Source organism: Acomys russatus, chromosome 29, assembly GCF_903995435.1.
Source record: "Acomys russatus chromosome 29, mAcoRus1.1, whole genome shotgun sequence".
NCBI lineage: Eukaryota > Metazoa > Chordata > Mammalia > Rodentia > Muridae > Acomys > Acomys russatus.
In genome coordinates, this window is record NC_067165.1 from 5,796,029 (window position 1) to 5,816,719 (window position 20,691).

A 20,691-nucleotide genomic window follows, 5' to 3' on the forward strand; every position below is an offset into this window, starting at 1 on the left:
CAGCCAAGGCTAACGCAGAGAAACCCTATCTCGAAAAACAAAACAAACAAACAAAAAAGAATGAGGTAAGAAATGAATCGAATATTTGAAGAGTACACACTATATCCTATTCATTTTCTGTGTACATCGATATGAAAACATTTCCCTAAATGGTAATTCTTACTTCCTTGGCTTATTGAGAGCAGGTCCCAGGCAGGCCTCTAATTCATTACCAGTCCTCCAGCCTTCATCACCTCGACCAGTAATCCTTTTGAACATTTGTTGATTCTCCCTTATATATTTGTATCCACATAGAGTATACATACTGTAGTTACCTGCTTTGAGGCATTCACATCAACTCAGATAGCAAAAATAAAATTAGGAAATATAAAAATGCCACAGATTTGTCTGTCATCCTTTTGCTGAGGACGTACATCTTTAGCGTATGCATTACTGGAGGGCACACAGTAACTTTTCCAAAAAATTTGTTCATTTACATTTTTTATTACATTTAATTTGTTTGTGTGTACACGGGCGTGGGCATGCTCATGAACTTTTTCTCTACCCCAAACAGCATGGCACTTACTAATGTCCTTGAAATGTTCTACCTAGAACCGAACACTGGTTAGCACCCAGTGTATCCATTATCAGCTTGACAAGAACCAAATTTCAGTTACAGATTGTATTGATGTAGTGTAGGGCCCTGGCCCGTAGTATATGTGGGCCTCTTACTGGTGTTCAGAGAATTTGATGGAATGGATTGCCTCTTTAACTTCCTAAGCTGTGTTTTGGCTTGTTAGAATGCTAATATCAAACCTAGGGCGCCATGGCTGCCAGACATGCACTTTCCCATTGGCTGCACCCCCAGACTAACTTTTAGTATAATCTAAAATAACATTTTAAAAATTTATCTATGTGACAGTTTCGTCTTATGTTGATTTTGTCATGGACCAAACCAATTAAATTTAATATATCTACATCAAGTGTCATAAAAGACCAAATATTTTAGGCTTTATAGTTTGTGACAGCTACTCACTTCTGGCACACAAAGGCAGCCATGGACTATATGTAAACAGATGAACATACCCTTGTACCAATGAAACTGTTCTTTCTAGCCTGTTCTCTCTCCCTCCCCTCTCCCTCTCCTTTATTGAATCCAGGATCATGAACATGTCAAGCACACGCTACACAACTGAACTCCACCCCATCTTCGGTCTTTTCTTTTTGAGGGCCAGTTCTATCGTTCAGCTTTGTCATGTCTGCAGAGCTGAAAAGCAGACTTCGTAATACCCTTAATTCTCAAAGATGCTATTTCAAAGATCTTTACTTAATCCCCAACCCACCCCCTCTCTTTGGCAATAGGATCTTACTTTGTAGCTAAGGATGCTACAAAGCTAAGCTACTTTGTAGCTTACTGTGTAGCCCAGGATGCCCAAACATTTGTGATAATCTTGCTTTTAGCCTCCCACATGCTTTGATTACAGTTCTGCGCCATTATGCCAAACCACGTTAAGTGTTGAATAGGACTATAGCTCAACAGGAAACCATGTGCCTACCATTCTCAAAGCCCTGGTTCAATTCCTAGCACTATAAAATAAATTAGATTTTAAGAAGTGCTGAATAGGATATAATAAAAATATCCCACAGGTTCATTTTGTTTTGCTAATATTAGTAACTGTTGAAAGTACCAGCCCATATTTTCTTGGCCCAAAGTGTAACTTGAAAATATTTGATGGCCGGGCAGTGGTGGTACACACCTTTAATCCCAGCACTTGGGAGGCAGAGGCAGGTGGATCACTGTGAGTTTGCGGCCAGCCTGGTCTACAAAGCGAATCTAGGACAGCCAAGGCTAAACAGAGAGACCCTATCTCAAAAAAGAAAAAAAAAAAAAAAAAAAAAAAAAAAAAAAAAAAGAAAAAGAAAAGAAAATATTTGTTAAACTTTTCAGAACAAATATGTTTCTAATTGATAGGAACTTCAAGAAGAAAAAAAAAGAAAGCTACCTTGGTGTAACTTGGTAGTTAATGTTCTTATTACCTTCAATTCTACTTGTGTCTACATTTTCAATTCTTAATACATTTTCTTTGTAAATCCATCAGCATGCTTATATAGGAGTTTTCCATTTTCCTCCTTTTAAATGTAAGCCTTAACTATATTCATCCAATACCAATTCTCTGTTATCCGTAGTATAAAGGTTGTGGAAAGAGTTGTCAACAAAAATGTATACAGCAATGTTAGAACATGTGTTTCGCAGAATGACTCCAGCTCTCAGTACTATTAATGCTGTTTTAAACCATAATAAAAACTTTCTGAACTTTATGCTAATATAAAGACCAAAAGGAAACGAAATAAAAGTGATCAGTAATTAATATAAAGCCTAAAAGTGCTTGGTATATATGCGTGGGTTGTTTGAGTTTGATACTCAGAACCTACATAAAGGCGTGGGGAGAGAATTGACTCCTCAGAGTTGTTTTCTGACCTCCACGGGCACCATGGAGGTGATGGCCACATAGGCGTCATACATACACACTCAGCAATAATAATAAATGAAATTATTAAACTATAAAAGTGGTTCGAGAAGTTATAGAAATCCTGAATAGAACTATCAAATTTGAAAGAAAAGTCGTGGGGCTGGAGAGATGGCTCAGTGGTTAAGAGCACTGACTGCTCTTCCAGAGGTCCTGAGTTCAATTCCCAGCAACCACATGGTGGCTCACAACCATCTATAATGAGATCTGGCCCTCTTCTGGCAGAGCACTGTATACATAATAATAAATATTTAAAAATTAAATAAATACCTTTAAAAAAGAAAGAAAGAAAAGTCGCTCTAGAGCTGGTGTGGGTGGTACACAGGGACACAGCTGTGATTCTAGCACTGGGGAGGATTTGGGAATACTGTAGCATTAAAAATTTTTTTTGTTTACTTGATCACATTAATACCCTTAAGAAAATTAATATGGTCAGCCGGGCATGGTGGCACACACTTTTAATCCCAGCACTTGGGAGGCAGAGGCAGGTGGATCACTGTGAATTCGAGGCCAGCCTGGTCTACAAAGTAAGTCCAGGACAGCTAAGGCTACACAGAGAAACCCTATCTCGAAAAACCAAAACAAGAACAAAACCCCCAAAATCCATATGGTCGTCTTAATACATGTGTTTGATGGAATGTTTATGGATATTTAAAAGAAAAAGTTTAACTAGTACAAAGAATTTTTGCAGCAGTAAGATCTAATAAAATATCAGTGAATGTGACAGTGATGAAATGTGGTAAATACCCATTGTTTGGCTAAGAATAAAATATCCTGAGTGTTGTTTTTAAAGCGATTCCCTTTATAGTAGCAGTAAAAAGTATAATGACCAAGAAGATGTTGATAAAACTGTAAAATATTTTAAAGACTTAAAAAGTCTAAGTAGGCAGTTGTGGTGTTGTGGCGGCACATGCCTTTAATTCTAGCACTTGGGAGTTAGAGACAGGCAGATTTCTCTATAGCACAAGTTCCAGGACAGCCAAGGCTTTATAGAGAGACCCTGTCTTGAAAACAAAAACAAAATAAAAAGTTCTAAGTAAATGCAGTCATTGACACTCATGTAGAAATATTTCAATTATCTCAAAAAGCTTTTTTAAAAAACATAACTTGATGGAATTGTTTTTAGTAAGGTTCAAAGTATAATATCAGACAAATTTTAAATATTAAATAGAGGAACTTACCTCACTAAATATTAAAAAGTATACCTGTTGAACATAGTGACTTAGGCCTATAATCCCAGCACACGTAAGCTCACACAAGTTCACAGCTAGCTCAGGCTATATAAAAAGACCCTATCTCAGAAAAATAAAGAAGAAAAAAGCACGCTGTATTCTATCATTTGCTTTCAGTCTGTGTCTTTATAAATTAGAGTGTGTCTCTTGAAAATATTTGGTTGATTTTTTTAAGTTCAGTCTAATAAGCTAGTGGTTAGTTTACTAATGATAAATGGAAAAATAATGTATTTGTGTTTAAATCTGTGTTTTTGTCCTCTTTCAGTATAGTCAAGTATTTTTCTGGTGTTGGAATTTTTTTTTTTCTCCTCAGTTGGCTTTTATATTAGTCTGTTTTGTTTTTTATAATAAAATACTTGAAGCTGGGTAATTTGTAAAGAAAATAGGTTCATTTAACACACTGTTCTGGAGGGCCAAGAACATGCTGCTTGGTTTGGGTGAGGGTCTCATAGGTGATGGATAGCATGTAGGGGGAAGAGGTCACAAGTCAAGGGAAGGAAGCAGGAGAGCAGGCAGGGACCAGGCGCCACTCACAGAAGTGAATCTACTCTTACAAAACCCAACCTACTCTCTGAGACCATCATTAATAATCCCTTTAGTGGGCTATTGTGACCCATTCGCCTCCCAGTAGGTTTTACCTCTTAAAGGTCCCACCACCTTTCAGGATAGTTATAGTAGACACCGAACTTCCACCATTTGAACAGAGAAGCCTTCTTTATTTGTTGGTTTTATCATTATTAGTTACTATGCAACCCTAGGATGATGACATGAATCCTTAGTTCCCTAGTGCTGCTCTCTGTCTGGACAGTACTCTTGCCACTGAGCTGCAGCCCCAGCCCCCTAGTCTATTTTGAATTAATGTTATTCCATGTTCAGTGTTAAGAGCTTTACTAACATGACCTGTAAGTACAATGTCATGCATTATTTATTGTCTTTGTTTTGTTCTGTTTGAGAAAAGGTCTTACATAGCCAGGTTGGTGTCCAGGTGGCTGTACACTTAAGAACGGACCTGAGCTTCTGCCTCCTCCCGCAGCCCCTGAGCACTTGAGTTACAGGCGTGTGTCACCACACCAGGCTCATATTTGCGGCTTCTGCATCTCTTAAGTCCCGACTTTGCTCTTATTTTCAAGGCCATTTGGTAGACTTTGGGGGTGGTTCTGTGGTTCTTGTTGGGATCTCTTGCATCTAAGGCAAGTACTCTATTACTAAGTCACACTGGCAGCCCACGTCAACAGTCATTCTACGCTGGAAACGTGTTTCCACATCTAGTGCTTTCATTCTTACAGATCTAGAGCTAATCTAGAAATATTTACCGTGATGGATCATCTTGACTGAACTAAAGCATTACAAAGAACACCTTTGGAGGCATCTGTGTTCCAGACATATATTACTGTGGTTTTTGCTTCTTTTTCTGACTGCTCTTCTTTTCTTTTCTTTTCTTTTCTTTTCTTTCTTTCTTTCTTTCTTTTTCTTTTTAAGCAATTGACTAATTGTGCCTGAGAAAAGTCTTCTATGTGTCGTTCAACTTAAAGGTCAGAGTTTTTTGGAGTAGTGAATTTATATATTAGATTTGGGGAAATTTTCAACCGTCTTTCTTAATAATATCCTACACTATTCAGTTTCCTCCTCCTAAGGCACCAACTCCAGTTGTGCATATTTCAGACTAGTTGACATTATTTCATAGGTCTGATGCTCTGTTCACTTACTTATTTTTTAAGATAATTTATTTTTATTTTATGTGAATGGATGCCTTGCCTGCACGTATGTCTGTGCACCACATACGTGTAGTGCCCTCAGAGGCTACAAGAGGGCATTAGACCCTCTAGAACTGGAGTTTCAGATGGTAGTTAGCTACCACAGGGGTGCTATAGGTCCTCTGTAAGAGTAACACGTGCTCTTAGCCATTGAGCCATTTTTCCAGCTCCCTTATTTTCTTAAGATTTATTTTTATTTATGTGTATGAATTTCTGTATGTCTGCCACATGTGCTGTGGGTGCCTGTGGAGACCAGAAAAGAGTGTCAGCTCTTCTAGAGCCAGAGTTAGAGATGGCTGTGAGTGATGTGGGTGCTGGAAGCTAAACTTGGATCCTCTGGAAGAGCAGCAAGTGCTTTTTTGTTGTTTATTTTGTTTTGTTTTTGAGACAGGGTTTCTCTATGTAGCCTTTCCTGTCCTGGGCTCACTTTGTAGACCAGGCTGGCTGGCCTCAAACTCACAGAGATCCACCTGCCTCTGCCTCTGCCTCCCAGAGTGCTGGGATTAAACGCGTATGCCACTGTGCCTGGCACAGCAAGTGCTTTTAACAGTTGAGCACATCATTTCTCTTTTTTAATACTAGGCAAGTACTTTACCATTAAAACACACCTTCAGTCCATATTCATGTTAAGTGATCTTTACTTTTTTCTTTATATTATTTATTATGTGTTGTGGGCATGTGTATACCATGGTACACAGTGGAAGTCAGGACAACTTGCAGAGTTGATTCTCTCCTTCCACTATGTGTTCTGGGAGTTGAATGCACATCAAGTGTGGCTGGAAGCAACCTTACTAACTGATGTTGCTAGTCCCAGTGATCTCTGCTTATGCCAAATTCTATCTGATGTTAAGCCTAGCTGACAGTATTTTAATATCTCTCTGTCTCTCTGTCTCTGTCTCTCTTCCCCCCCCCCCCCCCCAGGGTTTTTCTGTGTATTCTTGGCTTTCTTGGACTTGCTTTGTAGACCAGGTTGGCCTCAAATTCACAGATATCTGCTTGCCTCTGCCTCTCTGAGTGCTGGGATTACAGGTGTGCGCTATGACACCTGGCTCATAACTGTATTTTTCAATACCTAAATTTCTGTGTTGTTCCTTTTAAGTTTTCATTCCCTTGTAAAACTCACTTTCTATTCACCCATTTTGTCCATGTTTCCCCCAAATGAACAGATTCTATACAGTTACGTTTGTATATTCTAATATAAATTAGCACGTGGGTAACTCCAGCACCCGAGTCATCTGTTGAGCTGCTTCTGACCTTCTTTGATTCAGTCTCTCAGCAGAAGCTAGAGTGAACAGATAATTTCCCCTCTGGAGACTTCACACCTTTCACCTCTTTTCCTTTGTCTGGGGGCCAGGATAAGGGACAAATCAATTCTTCTGCCGGGTTAGACCAGGTTGTAATTTTAAATACCTTCAGTTTATCTCTGCTTTTAAATAACTAAGTAGTAAGCTAGTTTCTCCTTCATTGGCTGTGTCTCTTATGTACATAAGACCAAAGAAACCTTTCTTTGCTTTTCAGCTAGCACCAACTTCCTGTGAAGCTTCACAAGGGCCTTTTTCCTTTGATCTCCTCTGAGGTGACGTGCATGGGGGGCTGTGCTGCAGTTGTACCTAACTGTACTTAATGGTGCTCAATATGACATTCATAAATCCCACAAACAGAATGAGGGAAAGAAGCCAGATACAAATAAGCCTGAACTGTGATTCTATGTACATGAACTGTAGACAGACCTAATTCACAGTGTTAGAAATGGTGGACAGGAGGAAGGAGAGACAGTGATGGCGAAGGGATGAGAAAGACTTTCTCACAAGCTCTCACATTTCTTTATCTTGGTGTGTTTGCTTTGTAAAGCTTTATTGAATACACTGCTTCTTGTGATTTGGTCCCGATTTTGTGTGCTGTTATAGTGTAGTAGGCAACTACCTTGCATTAAAACCAAACAAAGCACAAGCCATAAATTAAGCATGGTGGAATACACCTATAATCCTAGCAGTCAGAATGTTGAGGCAGGAGGGTCAGAGTTTGAGCTAATAGTGAGAGCCTGTCTCAAAAACAATGTGAAAAAGAAAAATCAAACCTGGATTGGGAGAAGACATCTGTAAAGGCGCACGAAATGGGATTTGTAGCTAGAATATTTTTAAGATTTTGTGTGTGTTGTGAGTTACCCAGGTGGGTGCTAGGAACTAAACTCTGGTACCTGGAACCCAGGTAAAGAAGCCAGATGTGGCATGTGCTAGTCAGCTCAGTGCTGGGAAGGTGCCAATGAGAGAACCTGTCTCAAAGGAAGTAAATGGTATTCTTTTGGTTGTCATTTGGAGTGTGTGTGTGTATGTGTGTGTGTATATGTGTGTGTGTGTGTATGTGTGTGTATGTGTGTGTATGTGTGTGTGTATATGTGTGTGTATGTGTGTGTATGTGTGTGTGTTATGTGTGTGTGTGTGTGTGTGTGTGTGTGTGTGTGTGTGTGTATGCATGCATGCACACATACAGCTGTCTGGTTACTTTGCATCTACCTGCATCACCGTCAGAACAGCTAGGATAAGATCTGAGAGAATCTGTTTTATGCTCCAGTCTCCCCTATAGTGGAGCCCACAAGATTTATTCAGTAGTATGAGCTCAAGTCCCTGACCAGGTGACTAGTTACAAATTCTTAGATAAGGTTATCACTTTCCTTATTTCATGTGTCTGTTCAGAAAATGGTAAATGCTGTTGTTACAAGTCCTTATAATTTTAGCTCTTTGAGAGGCTAAGGGAGGGGGGAATCACGTGAGTCTGGGAGTTCTTGAGGACAGCATGACTAACAAAGCAAAGCTCTAATCTCAAAAAGCAACCAAAATAGGCTTACTTACAACCAAATTGTAAATAAAGCTGGTGTGGTGGGCAGGCCTGAAACCCCGACTCACGGGGAGTAGACAAAGGAAACCCCTGAGTCTGAGAGATCTTCTATGCCTACCCCACTCCAATGCTGCCAGGTGTGTTGGCTCATGCTTGTAATCCTAGCACTTGGGAGGCTGGGGAAGGAAGATTACTGTAAGTTCTAGGTCAGCCTAGTCTGCTAATGATTTCTAGACCATCCTGGGCTACAGAGTGACCCACACTAAAAAATAAAAGTCCCCATAGTCAATACTGTTTGATACTTGGATTGATAAGGGTATAGATACTCGGGCTGGAGAGTTGGCTCAGAGGTTAAGAGCACTGTTGGTTCTTTCAAAGGTCCTGAGTTCAGTTCCCAGCAACCACATGGTGGCTCACAACCATCTACAATGAGATCTGGTGCCCTTGTCTGGTGTGTAGGCACATATTCAGGCAGAATACTGTATAAATAATAAATAAATATTTTTAAAAGGGTATAGATACTCACAAAAGACCTGTTTTCACCCTCCAGTTTTTTTTAAAATCATAAATACAGCTATAAACAGTAAAAAGTCACCCATAATTTATGTTAACTATATATATATGTATATATATATAATTACTGAGGGTTTTAATTTTAGAAGCAGAATAATGATGTCAGTTCAAGCAGTCAAAGGCATTTTGTAGTGGAAGTCATCAGTTTTTATAGGTCATCCCAGGGAGAGGGCAGAAGTGTGCAAGTCCCTCCCACAGTCTGAATAGCTTGGTTGTTAAACTGTGTGCTAGGCAACAGCTTTGCTTTCTTTTCTATTGAGAGTCTAGAGTTTGCTTTCTGATTACTGTATCTTTATAAACTTTGCAGGCTACACATTTTGAGATGAGGAAGGTGGATCTCTGTTCGAGTACTGAAGGGACTGAGGTGATTCTGGCTACCTCGAGTGATGAGAAGCACCCACCTGAAAATATCATCGATGGGTAAGAATGGCTCTTCCTTCTGCCCTAATTCCAGGCTTAGTGTTAGACCAGGGGGCCCCTCGAGGACTGGGGCCCTGTTTTATAACAGCTGACTCTATTAATCAGTTCAATAAATATTTAGTGAGCTAGATGACCTCATAGTATCTATTTGTGGAGCCATTCTTTGAACTCATTCGATTGTGAATAAGGTTTTTATCCTTAATAATTCTTAGACTGAACTCTTTGTATAAACAAGTTTAATTTGTTCATTTTGCTCTTTTTTAGTGTTGGAATTTAGACCCAAGGCACTCCTATGGTAGACAACTACTCTACCATCATGTTGTTTCCCTTGGCTTTTTTTCTGTTTATTTGTGCTTTGGGTTTTCTAAGAGAAGGTCTTACTGTAACCTAGATTCCTATTAAACTCAAAATTCTCCTGTCTGAGCCCAGGATTATAGTTGTGTTCCACTATTCCTACTTTGCAAATGGCTGTGCATGGGAATTGAAGTTTTATTTATTTTATTTTATGTGTCCTGGTGTTGTACTTATGTGTGCGTATATGTACCACGTGTGTGCAATGCCTGAGGACAGAAGAGGGCACTGGATCCCCTGGAACTGCAGTCACAGATAGTTGTGAACTGCTGTGTGGGTGCTGGGAACCAAACCCGGGTCCTCTGCAAGAGCAGCCAGTGCTATTAACTGCCGTGCCATCTTTCCAGCCCATAAATGTAGGTGTACTTTTAAGATGTATTTTTATTTTTGGTTTTTAATCTCTCTTTCTTCTCCACCCCAATCCCTTTCAACACCCCAACATCAGGTAGGGGAGAATGAAGGTTAGTGGGGAGAAGGAGCATAGTTTTCCTTAGCTGCTTCCTGGTGTTTAGGGTCATTCGGTTCCTTGAGGCAAGTCTAATCCTCGTTTCAGGAGATCTTTAATTTCTTCTCATCAAACTGCATCAACAGCAACCAGGAGCAGCAGGGGAGCACCAGCTTCTTCTTTCTCGGAGCCCCCAGTCTCTCTCTGGGTCTGGAACTTACGCCTACTGCCAAAGACCACGCCCCTGCACGAGGCAGTTCCCACTGACAAACATGGCGCACCCTCAGGCAGTTATCAGCTGTGCACACACTGGAACAGCCCCCATGTCCCACACGTGGAATTAAAACAAAAACATGTGTACATCTAATAAGTTTAAACTTCTACAACACATAAATAGGTTTTAGAAAGTGGTTTGCCAAGACAGAAAGACAGAAAACCAAAATAGCAACTTCTTTTTGTTGTTGTTGTTGTTGTTGTTTAATTATACAGTGTTTTGCTTGCACACCAGAAGAGGGCACCAGATCTCACTGTGGATTCCGATTCCCAGTTGGCCTGCATGTATGTCTGTGCAAATGTGTTCAGTGTCTGGAGAGGCCGTCAGATCACCTTGTGTTATAGACCATTGTGAGCCACCATGTGGGTTCTAAGTCTTTTGGGAGAATAGCCAGTATTCTTTTTTTTTTAATTATTTTATTTTATTTTATTTTATTTTATTTTATTTTATTTTATGTGCATTGGTGTGAGGGTGTCAGATCCCCTGGAACTGGAGTTACAGACAGTTGTGAGCTGCCATGTAGGCCCTGGGAATTGAGCCTACCAGATCTTCTGGAAGGACTGCTAGCGCTCTAACCACTGAACCATCTGTATATTATGAGAATACCTCTTTTAAATAGTTCTGGCTTATTATTTTTTTTCAATCTTTTTTTTTTCTTTTTGAGACAGGGGTTCTCTGTGTAGCTCTGGCTATTCTGGACTTGCTTTATAGACCTGGATGTCCTCAAACTCACAGAGATCGCCTGCCTCTGCCTCCCGAGTGGCTTATGATTTTTTTTTTTAAGATTTATTTATTTATTATTATGTATACAGTATTCTGCCTGCATGTATACCTGCAGGCCAGAAGAGGGCACCAGATCTCATTATAGATGGTTGTGAGCCACCGTGTGGTTGCTGGGAATTGAATTCAGGACCTCTGGAAGAGCAGTCAGTGCTCTGAACCTCTGAGCCATCTCTCCAGCCCGGCTTATGATTCTTAAAAAACCTTTCACTGTGTATACATCATCACAATCTGACTGGTAGAAACATATTGTTTAAGAGCTGAAAGGATTTATTAGGTTATCTTTATTTTAGACTTGTAGGAAGACAGGTATATGCATTAAAAACTAGTTTCAACTGTCCAGGCAGAGCCAGTTGTAAGATGGAGATGTTATAAGTCTCAGTATTCTATTTTGTGTGAATATGATCTCAGCAACCAGACCTCTTTCTTCAAGGTCAATTGCTGCTCCTTGCTGACACCTTTTCCCTCAGATGAGGTTACTTGACTCCAGTAGCAGTTGGTTCAAGTCCCTATTATAAAATTGTGTGATTTTATTTTTTTCTGTTTCTTTTTGGTAATTGTTTCTCTGTAATGAGTTGCTTTTTTCCTGTTTCTTTTTTGTAATTGTTTATCCATAATTCAGCTGTGAATTCTTAGAAATCAGCCTGTTCTTTGATTATCTTTGACTCTGTAAGATCTTGAACTGTTTGTTGACTAGGTTGTTGATTTAGAACATCAAATATTTGTTAAACATGGCTAATGTTGGAAAGCCTGAGAGCATAATTTATACATATGCACACATATATAAATACATATGTACACACATACATGTGTGACTGCAAATTTTGCATAGGGCTTTGCAGTTTGGGGAATAATAAACACATACAAAAATTTCAACTAGACATTGTGTCTCTTACCTACAGTCTTACAGTAGTGGGCAGTATAGGTTGAGGCAGGAGGAGAATTGCCTTGAACCAAGACTAGCCTGGTCTACATAGTAAGACTCTGTCTCAAAAAAGCAAAAAGAGGGACTGAAGAGATATTTCAGAAGTTAAGAGTGCTTGCTGCTCTTGGAGAGGACTAGCGTTTGTTCTCAGTACCCATGTTAGATGGCTCACAACCTCCTATAACCCCAGCTCCAAGGGATCTAATATCCTCTTTCTTACCTCTGTAGGCACCTGCACACATGTAGCATAAAAACATACATATTTGTGCACATGGACTCATACACATATACATAAATCTAATAAACAAACCTTTTAAAGAAGGATTTTTAACCTCATTTTAACAAAAGGATTACCAAAGGTAAAAGATCTTGTTTTAAAAACTCACACAGATAAATGAATGATAGAATCAATTAACATGTGTGTTGTCTTCTTTTTTTGTTTTTTTGACACAGGGCTTCTCTGTGTAACAGTCCTGGCTATCCTGGACTCACTTTTGTAGACCAGGCTGGCCTTGAACTCAGAGCAATCCACCTGCCTCTGCCTGCTGAGAGCCGGGATTAAAGGCGTGCGCCACCACACCTGGCTAACGTACATGTCTTCTGAATCCCAATTAAAGGATCTATAATGAGAACTCAACTGTAAGGCTTGAATCAGAAATTTAATACCTGTCTTTACCTGTGTCTCATGGTTTTCTTTTTTCTTGTATTTCCTGTGAAAGGCAAGTAATAATTATTTATCTCACTGACTTGGTATAGAAAGATTAGTGTACATATATACATAGAACTGCAGAAATTTGTCTTCATTTAGAGCAGAGATCTGGGCATGGTGGCATGTGCCTGTAATCCCCACACTCTGGGAGGCAGAGGCAGGCGCATTGCTGTGAGTTCAAGGCCAACCTGGTCTACAAAGCGAGTACAGGACAGCCAAGGCTACACAGAGAAACCCTGTCTCAGAAAAAAAAAATAGACTAGAGATCTTGGGGGACTGGAGAGATGGCTCAGTGGTTAAGAGCACTGGCTGCTTTTCCAGAGGTCCTGAGTTCAATTCCCAGCAACCACATAGTGGCTCACAACCATCTGTAATGGAATCTGATGTCCTATTCTGGTATTCATGAAGGCAGAGTACTCATGTACATAAAATACATACATAAATAAATCTTTCTAAAAAAAAAAAAAAATAGAAGCCAGGCGGTAGTGGTGCATACCTTTAATCTCAGCACTTGGGAGGCAGAGGCAGGTGGATCGATGTGAGTTTGAGGCCAGCCTGGTCTACAGAGTGAGTCCAGCCAGTCAAGGCTACACAGAGAAACTCTGTCTTGAAAAACCAAAAAAAAAAAAAAAAAAGAATAGAGATTTTTCCAGAAACACCCCTCACTTTAATTGGAGATACATCATTTTTCTAAGGCAAGATCAATTTACCCTGCAACCCTCCTCCCTTTTTAAAGCCGTCCATTAAAAAACACATTAGGTGTGTGAGTGTTTTCTGCATGTGTGAGGGTGTACCGTGTGCGTGCCTGGTGCCCATGGAGGCCAGAAGAGAGCATCAGGTCCCCAGAAATTTGAGTTGTAGGCAATCGTGAGCTGCCATGTGGGTGCTGGGAACTGAACCTGGGTCTTCTGAACGAGAAATCAGTTCTTTTCATTGCTGAGCCATCTCTCAGCCCCAGAGATTTTTAATCTGTGTAGTTCTAGCAAACACAAATAGGCTTTATATAGATGTTAAAACTTATTTTCTGCTCAGAGGTTGTTTTATCTCAGTGGGAAGAGCTGCAGAGTTACTTGGCAGTAATGGCACTGTAAATTTATTTTTCCAGTGAGGATTATTGTATGTCTCTGCTGCATACTTTAAATTTCCTTACAATTAGTTGCACTACTTGTCATTATTGTTTATCTGCGTTGTTATTTTGAGATAGAGTCTCATGTAATCAGGCTGGCATGGAACCTACTATGTTGCCTCAGATAACCTTGAACTCCCAATTTTTCTGCCTCTGTTCCCCAAGTCCTGAGATGACACTTAGCTAGAAAGAAGGGTTAATCTTAGCCATTCTGATGAATGTAAGATGGAATCTCAGAGTCGTTTTGATTTGCATTCCTTGATGACTCAGGACATTGAGCATTTCTTTAAGTGTTTCTCAGCCATTCTATGTTCCTCTGTTGAGAGGTCTCTGTTTAGCTCTGAACCCCATTTCATAATTGGGTTATTTGATTTGGTGGCGTTTAATTTCTTGAGCTCTTTATATATTTTGGATATTAGCTCAAGTGACAGCACATGCTGGTGAGGATATGGAGAGGGGGGAACACTCCTCCATTGCTAGTGGGAGTACAAACTTGTACATCCACTTTGGAAATCAGCCTGACACTTTCTCAGAAAATTGGGACTAGGACTACCGCAAGACTCCTTGGACTATACCTGAAAGATGTTCCACCACACAAGGACTTTTGCTCAACTATGTTCATAGCAGCCTTATTTGTGATAGCCAGATCTGGAAACAACCTAGATGCCCCTCAGTTGAAGAATGGATAAAGAAACTGTGGTACATTTACACTATGGAATACTACTCAGCTATTAAAAACAAGGAAATCTTGAAATTTACAGGCAAATGGATGGAGCTAGAGATGATCATCCTGAGTGAGATAACGCAGGCTCACAAAGAAACACATGGTATATACTCACTTATAATTGGATATTAGCCCAACATGGATGTCTTCTGAGTGTCTTCATTCAGTGGGGATTGGGACAGATGCTAGGACTCACTATTAGGACTCCAGGTGAGAGTGGTATAGGAGAATGGGAAGATGGAAGGACCCAGAGGGTCCAGGAGCCCCACAAGAAGGCCCTCAAGGCTAGTGGATCTGGACCCAGAGGGACCTGCACAAACTGCTGTACCAAGCAAGGACAATGTGTGCAGTAAACCTAGAACTAGAACCCCATTCAGATCTAGCCAATGGACAACTCATCCTCCATGGTTGTGGGGAGAGCAGGAACTGCCTCTGACATGAACTCTGGTGCCCCCATTTGACCACTTCCCCTTGGTGGGGAGGCCTGGTGGCACTCAGAGGAAGGGGAAGCAGGCCACCAAGATGAAACCTGATAGGCTGTGATCTTATAGTGGGGTAGGACATCCCCTTCTGTCACAGGTCTAGGGGAGGGGAATAGGGTGAAGGAAGGAGGGAGGGGGGAACAGGTGAGGGGACAACAATTTGAGGGGATGTAATCTGAATAAATTATTTTTTAAAAAAAGAAAAAGAAAAGGGTTAACGAGAATGTTTGTTTCCTCTTGGCCTTGCCTTTGTCATCTGTATTTGGTAAGTCAATGAAAACGGAGAAGAAAAACTCTACAGAGAAAACAGCCAAGTTGCCTGGAGGTATCTCACACTTGTAACTCCAGCATTTGGAAGACTGGGGCAGGAGTACTTCAGTGAAGTTGGAGACCAGCCTAGACAATTTAGCAAGATATTACTTCAAATTAAAGAAAAAAGAAAAGCTAGGACTATAATGGTAGATCATTGCACGTGTGTAGTCTGAGTTCAGTGCCCAATACATATTCAGCCACCCCACACCTTAAAAAAGAAGTATTCTTGCTGGGCGTGGTGGCACACACCTTTAATCCCAGCACTCGGGAGGCAGAGGCAGGTGGATCACTGTGAGTTTGAGGCCAGGCTGGTCTACAAAGTGAGTCCAGGATGGCCAAGGCTACACAAAGAAACCCTGTCTCAAAAAACCAAAACCAAACCAAAACCAACCAAAAAACAAAAAATCAACAACAACCAACCAAACAAAAAAAACAACAAAAACAAACAAACAAACAAACAAAGAAGTGTCCTTTTTGCATAGTTCAGTTGCATGCTATAGTTGAAGCATATGCATGGAATCATACATATTATGGTTAATTATTTTTTGAACAAGATGTTACTAGGTGAAGCAATTTACTGTTTATCCCAGGCCAGCCTCAGACCCACAGCAATCCTCCTGCCGTAGCCTTTCAAATGTTAGTTATGCATGCGCATCATCATGCCTGTCTCACATGAGATCTAATAGTTATTTGTTTTATTTTTCGTGATTTCTATGTTTTAATTTATGAGTATGGTGTTTTGCCTGTATACCCCATATGTGCCTGGTGCCCCCAGAGGCCAGAAGACAGTGTCAGATTCCTTGGGTCCTTTGCAAGAACAGCCAGTACTCTTAACCTCTGAGCCATCTCTCCAGCCTAGCCCCCTTCCCCTTTGTGTGTGTGTGTGTGTTTTGTGACAAACTCTTAAGTGTGGAACTGACACAAAATCCTCCCATCTTAACATGAGCCACATGTGCACTGTTGTGAGGCTTCTTCTACTTATGATTTAAAGGGTCCTCTGTCTTGTACTCATCACTAATTTTTTAAAATTATCAAACAGTATTCAATTATATTGATAGTGTGTGTGTGTATGTGTGTGTGTGTGTCTGTCTCTGTCTGTGTGTGTGTGAAGGCCTGAAGTTGATTTCCAGAATCTTCCTCTATTGATTGCTCTTCCAACTTGTTCATTGAGGCAGGGTTTCTGAGTGAAATCCAGAGCTCATCAATCATAAGGCCAGTCTTACTAGCCAGCTTGCTCTCAGCATCCTTTGCTTCTGCCTTCCTAGGCGGAATAATAGGAGAGCTGCTGTGTCTACCTGGGATTGGTATGAGGTCTAGAGAGCCAAACTCTGTCTCCCTTGCTTCCATGGCAAGAACGTTAACTGCAGTCTCACAAGCTGCTGCTGCTGCTTCTCCTCCTCCTCCTCCTCCTCCATCTCCTCCTCCTCCTCCTCCTTCTTCTTCTTCTTTTTTTTTTTTTTTTTTTTTTTTGTCTTGTTTTTGTTTTTTGAGACAGGGTTTCTCTGTGTTGCCTTGGCTGCCCTGGATTCCCTTTATACACCAGGCTGGCCTTGAACTCATAGTGATCCACCTGCCTCTGCCTCCCGAGTGCTGGATTAAAGGCGTGAGCACCATGCCCAGCGCTCACAAGCTTCTTATATAGTAACTTTAAGAATAACCACTATAACACTTTTAAAAATAAATAAAAGAAAGAGCTACCTTGATGTCATGGTAAGTATCTGTATTCCTACCACTTGAGAGGCAAGAGGACCAAATTTGAGGCCAGCTTGAGCTATATAACAAGACCCTTTTTCCCAGAAAGGGATGGTAGTATGCATAGTGGCTCTGTAACCCTTTAATCCCAGCACTCAGGAGGCAGAGGCAGGCAGAACTCTGTGAGTTCAAGGTCAGCCTGGTCTACAGAGTGAGTTCCAGGCAAGGCTACACAAAGAAACACTGTCTTAAAACAAAACAACAAAAACAACTCCTTCCTTTTGGTTGTTGCTGTGCCACCCAGACTGAGGAAGATCCAGAAACGTCCTGGCCATGACTGTATCAGTCAGCATTAGAAGCAGCCAGGAGGCCAGGTTAATACTGATAGCATGCATCACCACAGGATCAACTTTGACAAATATCATCCAGGAAACTTTGGGGGAGCTGGTGTGAGGCATTACCACTTAAAGAGGAACCAGAGCTTCCTAGCTGCTAACCTGGATAACTGTGGACACTGCTGAGCAAGCATTGGTCAGTAAGTTGGTAACACTGCCAAAAATAAGACTGGAGCCACCCACTCACTGACGCAATATGACCCTATACCAAAAAGTTCTGGGGAAGAGAAAGTTTCCTACACAGCCTGGCCTCAGAAGAAGAGCAAAGGATCTTAAGGGTATTGGGCAGTTTGTGTCTTAATAGCTTGAAGCCACGTAGAAAGATTAATTAAATACTAACATTCTTTGGGGAAAAAAAAAAACCCTGCATGGGGGTCAGTGAGATGGCTCAGCAGATAAAGGCACTTGACACCAAGCATAGAGACTTGAGTTCAGTCCTTGAGACCCACATGGTGAAGGAACATTGACTCCTGAAAGTCATTCCTTGCCCTTCCTCTTCCCATATTGCCATGAGTTGTGCATATGAATATATATATGCATGTATATATATATGAAACTATAATCAAAAATGTAAAATGTGAGTAGGTTGAAAGTAAATGAAAAATGATCTTCCCCATAATCTATATATTTGAAAGAGGTTTAACTATATCTATTATAAACAGAAAATAAGACAGAAGATTACTAGAAGTAAAGGTATTTTATACTGTTAGAGGGTCAATTACTTAGGAAGTTAGGAATTCTACATGTATGAAACCTAATAATCAAAATTTAAAATATATAAGGGGAAAAGGTTGAAACAAATCTACAGTTGGGTATTTTAACACTCTTCTCTCAGTAATGCTAGAACAACATGAATCAGTAAAGATTCAGTTAATCTAAACAATGCTATCAGTTATCTTGACTAATTGACTTGAAATACTGTTGTCAGTGGTGGCATGTGGAACAAGTGCACATTGACTTTCCCCAAAGTGTACTGGAAAATAAGTGCCGTCCCCCTCAGAAGATTGAAGTCATAAAAAGAATGTTTGCTGGAAGAGGTAGCTCACGCCTGCAGTCTCAGTCCTCAGAAGGCCTCCAGGCTACACACTGAGGCCCTGTCTCAAAAAATAAACAAAATAAAACCATCATGAAAAAGAAACAAATTAAACCCCAGACGATGGAAAATATAACAGAGCTGAGGATGTCAGTTGGTAGATTGCTTGCCTAGCATGCATGAAGCCCTGAGTGTGAGCACTAGCTCCAGTCTGTATTCTTAGTGGTCAGGAGGTCAGGCAGGAGAATCCTAGTGCAAGGCCAGCATAGCTACACACACAGATTCTGTTTCAACAAACAAGCAGAAATACAGAAAGTGTAAATAGTACTAAAGAGAAACTATATTAATAGAATCGAAAGAATCGCCATTACATTATAGATAACAAATTAGGCCAATAAATTTAATAATTTAGAGGAAAGTGACAAGTCACATAAACTTTAAAAATGACGCAAGTTTGGGCATTTGGGCTGGAGAGATGGCTCAACAGTTAAGAGCACTGGCTGTTCTTCCAGAGGACCTTGGTTCAATTCCCAGCACCCACGAGTTGTTTGTCAGCTCCAAGAGATCTGATGCCTTTCCTGGCCTCTACAGTCACTGTATACACACAGTGCGCAGATGTACATGTAGGAAAATACCCGTATGCATAAAATAAAAAATTTACATGATACAAAATGAAGTAGAAAACCTGAACAGACTCCTGTCAATTACAGAAACTATCAAATGCTCAAAGGAAGAAATACCAGTGTTTTACAAAGCCTTATGAAGATAAGCAAAGCTGGAGTATAGCTCAGTGATAAAGTGTGGGCCCTGTCATGCTCAAGGCTGCCGGAACCACTCCTCAACAGACGGGAGGGGGGGAGTTCCCACCAAGTATGTGCCAGCATTATCCCATCACCAAAACCAGACAGAGCGTCTCAAGAAGGATTATTAAAGACCAGTGTTCTTTCTGAAAGTAAATTAAAAAATTTAACAAGATATTTAAAATTGAATTGGACATAGTAGCACATTCTTGTAACACCCACCCTGGAGATGCTGAGTAAAGGCAAGATCAGAAGTTGAAGGCCAGTCTGGTATGTGATGTGTTTGGGGGTAGCCTGGGCTATGTGCATGAAAGTTTGTTGTTCATCTTGCTATCTGCTCTCAACAACCTAAGAGGAGAGGGTCCCCCAGTCCGATAAAGACACGTAAAACCTTTTTATCTCAATGGTAAAACTGGAAATACTTTCCCCATAAGATTGGAAAAGTTCTCTCTGGTTCTGTCTTCTGGAGATCGTATTGAGTACAGTAAGTTAAGAGATATAAAAGGTAGAGAGATGAGAAACACTAAAACTGACTACTCACAGATTATGCAGCTGTTTTTATAGAAAAATCCCATAAATCTACAAAACCAAAACAAAAAATGATCATAATGGAAAAAGCCTATAATCCAAGCACTTGAGAAACTGAGGTAGGAGGAGAAAGATCCTACTGGACTCCCCAGGCAGACTCGTCTCAACCCCTGACTCAAAAAAAAAAAAAAAAAAAAAAAAATGGAGCTAGTAAGTAAACTCAGTGGATACAAAAATCAAGATGTTATTAAAATATTGCTGTGTATTGGTTGGAAGTAAAATGTTTAAATTTCCCTTATAGAGGCTGGGGATGTAGCTTAGTTGGTCAAGTCCTTGCCTACATGTGTGCGGCCCAGAGTTAGTTCCCAGAATGGTATAGAGCTGAGGCTGTGGTGACACGCGCGGCCTCAGCACCTGGGAGGTGGAGAGATGCAGAAGCAGGAGGATGAGAAGTTCAACGCCATCCTCAGACACACAGCAACTCCGAGGCTAGCCTGAGCAACCTAGTGAGACTCTGCTTCAAAAAACAGCAAGGGCTGGAGAGATGGCTCAGTGGGTAAAAGCACTGGCTGCTCTGCCAGAGGACCTGGGTTCAATTCCCAGCACCCACATGGCAGCTCACAACTGTCTGGAACTCCTGTTCCAAAAGATCTGACATCGTCACACAGACAGACATATACGCAGCCAAAGCACCAATGTGCACTAACAAAACAAAACAAAACAACAACTAGAATGAGCTAAGGGGTAGCTCAGCAGTACAAACTTAGGCCCCTAGTTCACTCCCCAGCACTGAA

At 40.7% G+C, this 20,691-nt stretch overlaps 1 protein-coding gene across 1 annotated transcript in view; it reads left to right on the top strand.

Moving 5' to 3' along the window:
• Positions 1-20,691, top strand: part of Ift25 (intraflagellar transport 25) — a 30,733-nt gene that overhangs the window by 1,860 nt on the left and 8,182 nt on the right. The window contains exon 2 of the mRNA XM_051171148.1: positions 9,209-9,321. Within this exon, the coding sequence (XP_051027105.1) occupies positions 9,224-9,321 (98 nt within the window). The 5' untranslated portion in view covers positions 9,209-9,223. The remainder of the gene's footprint in view (positions 1-9,208; positions 9,322-20,691) is intronic.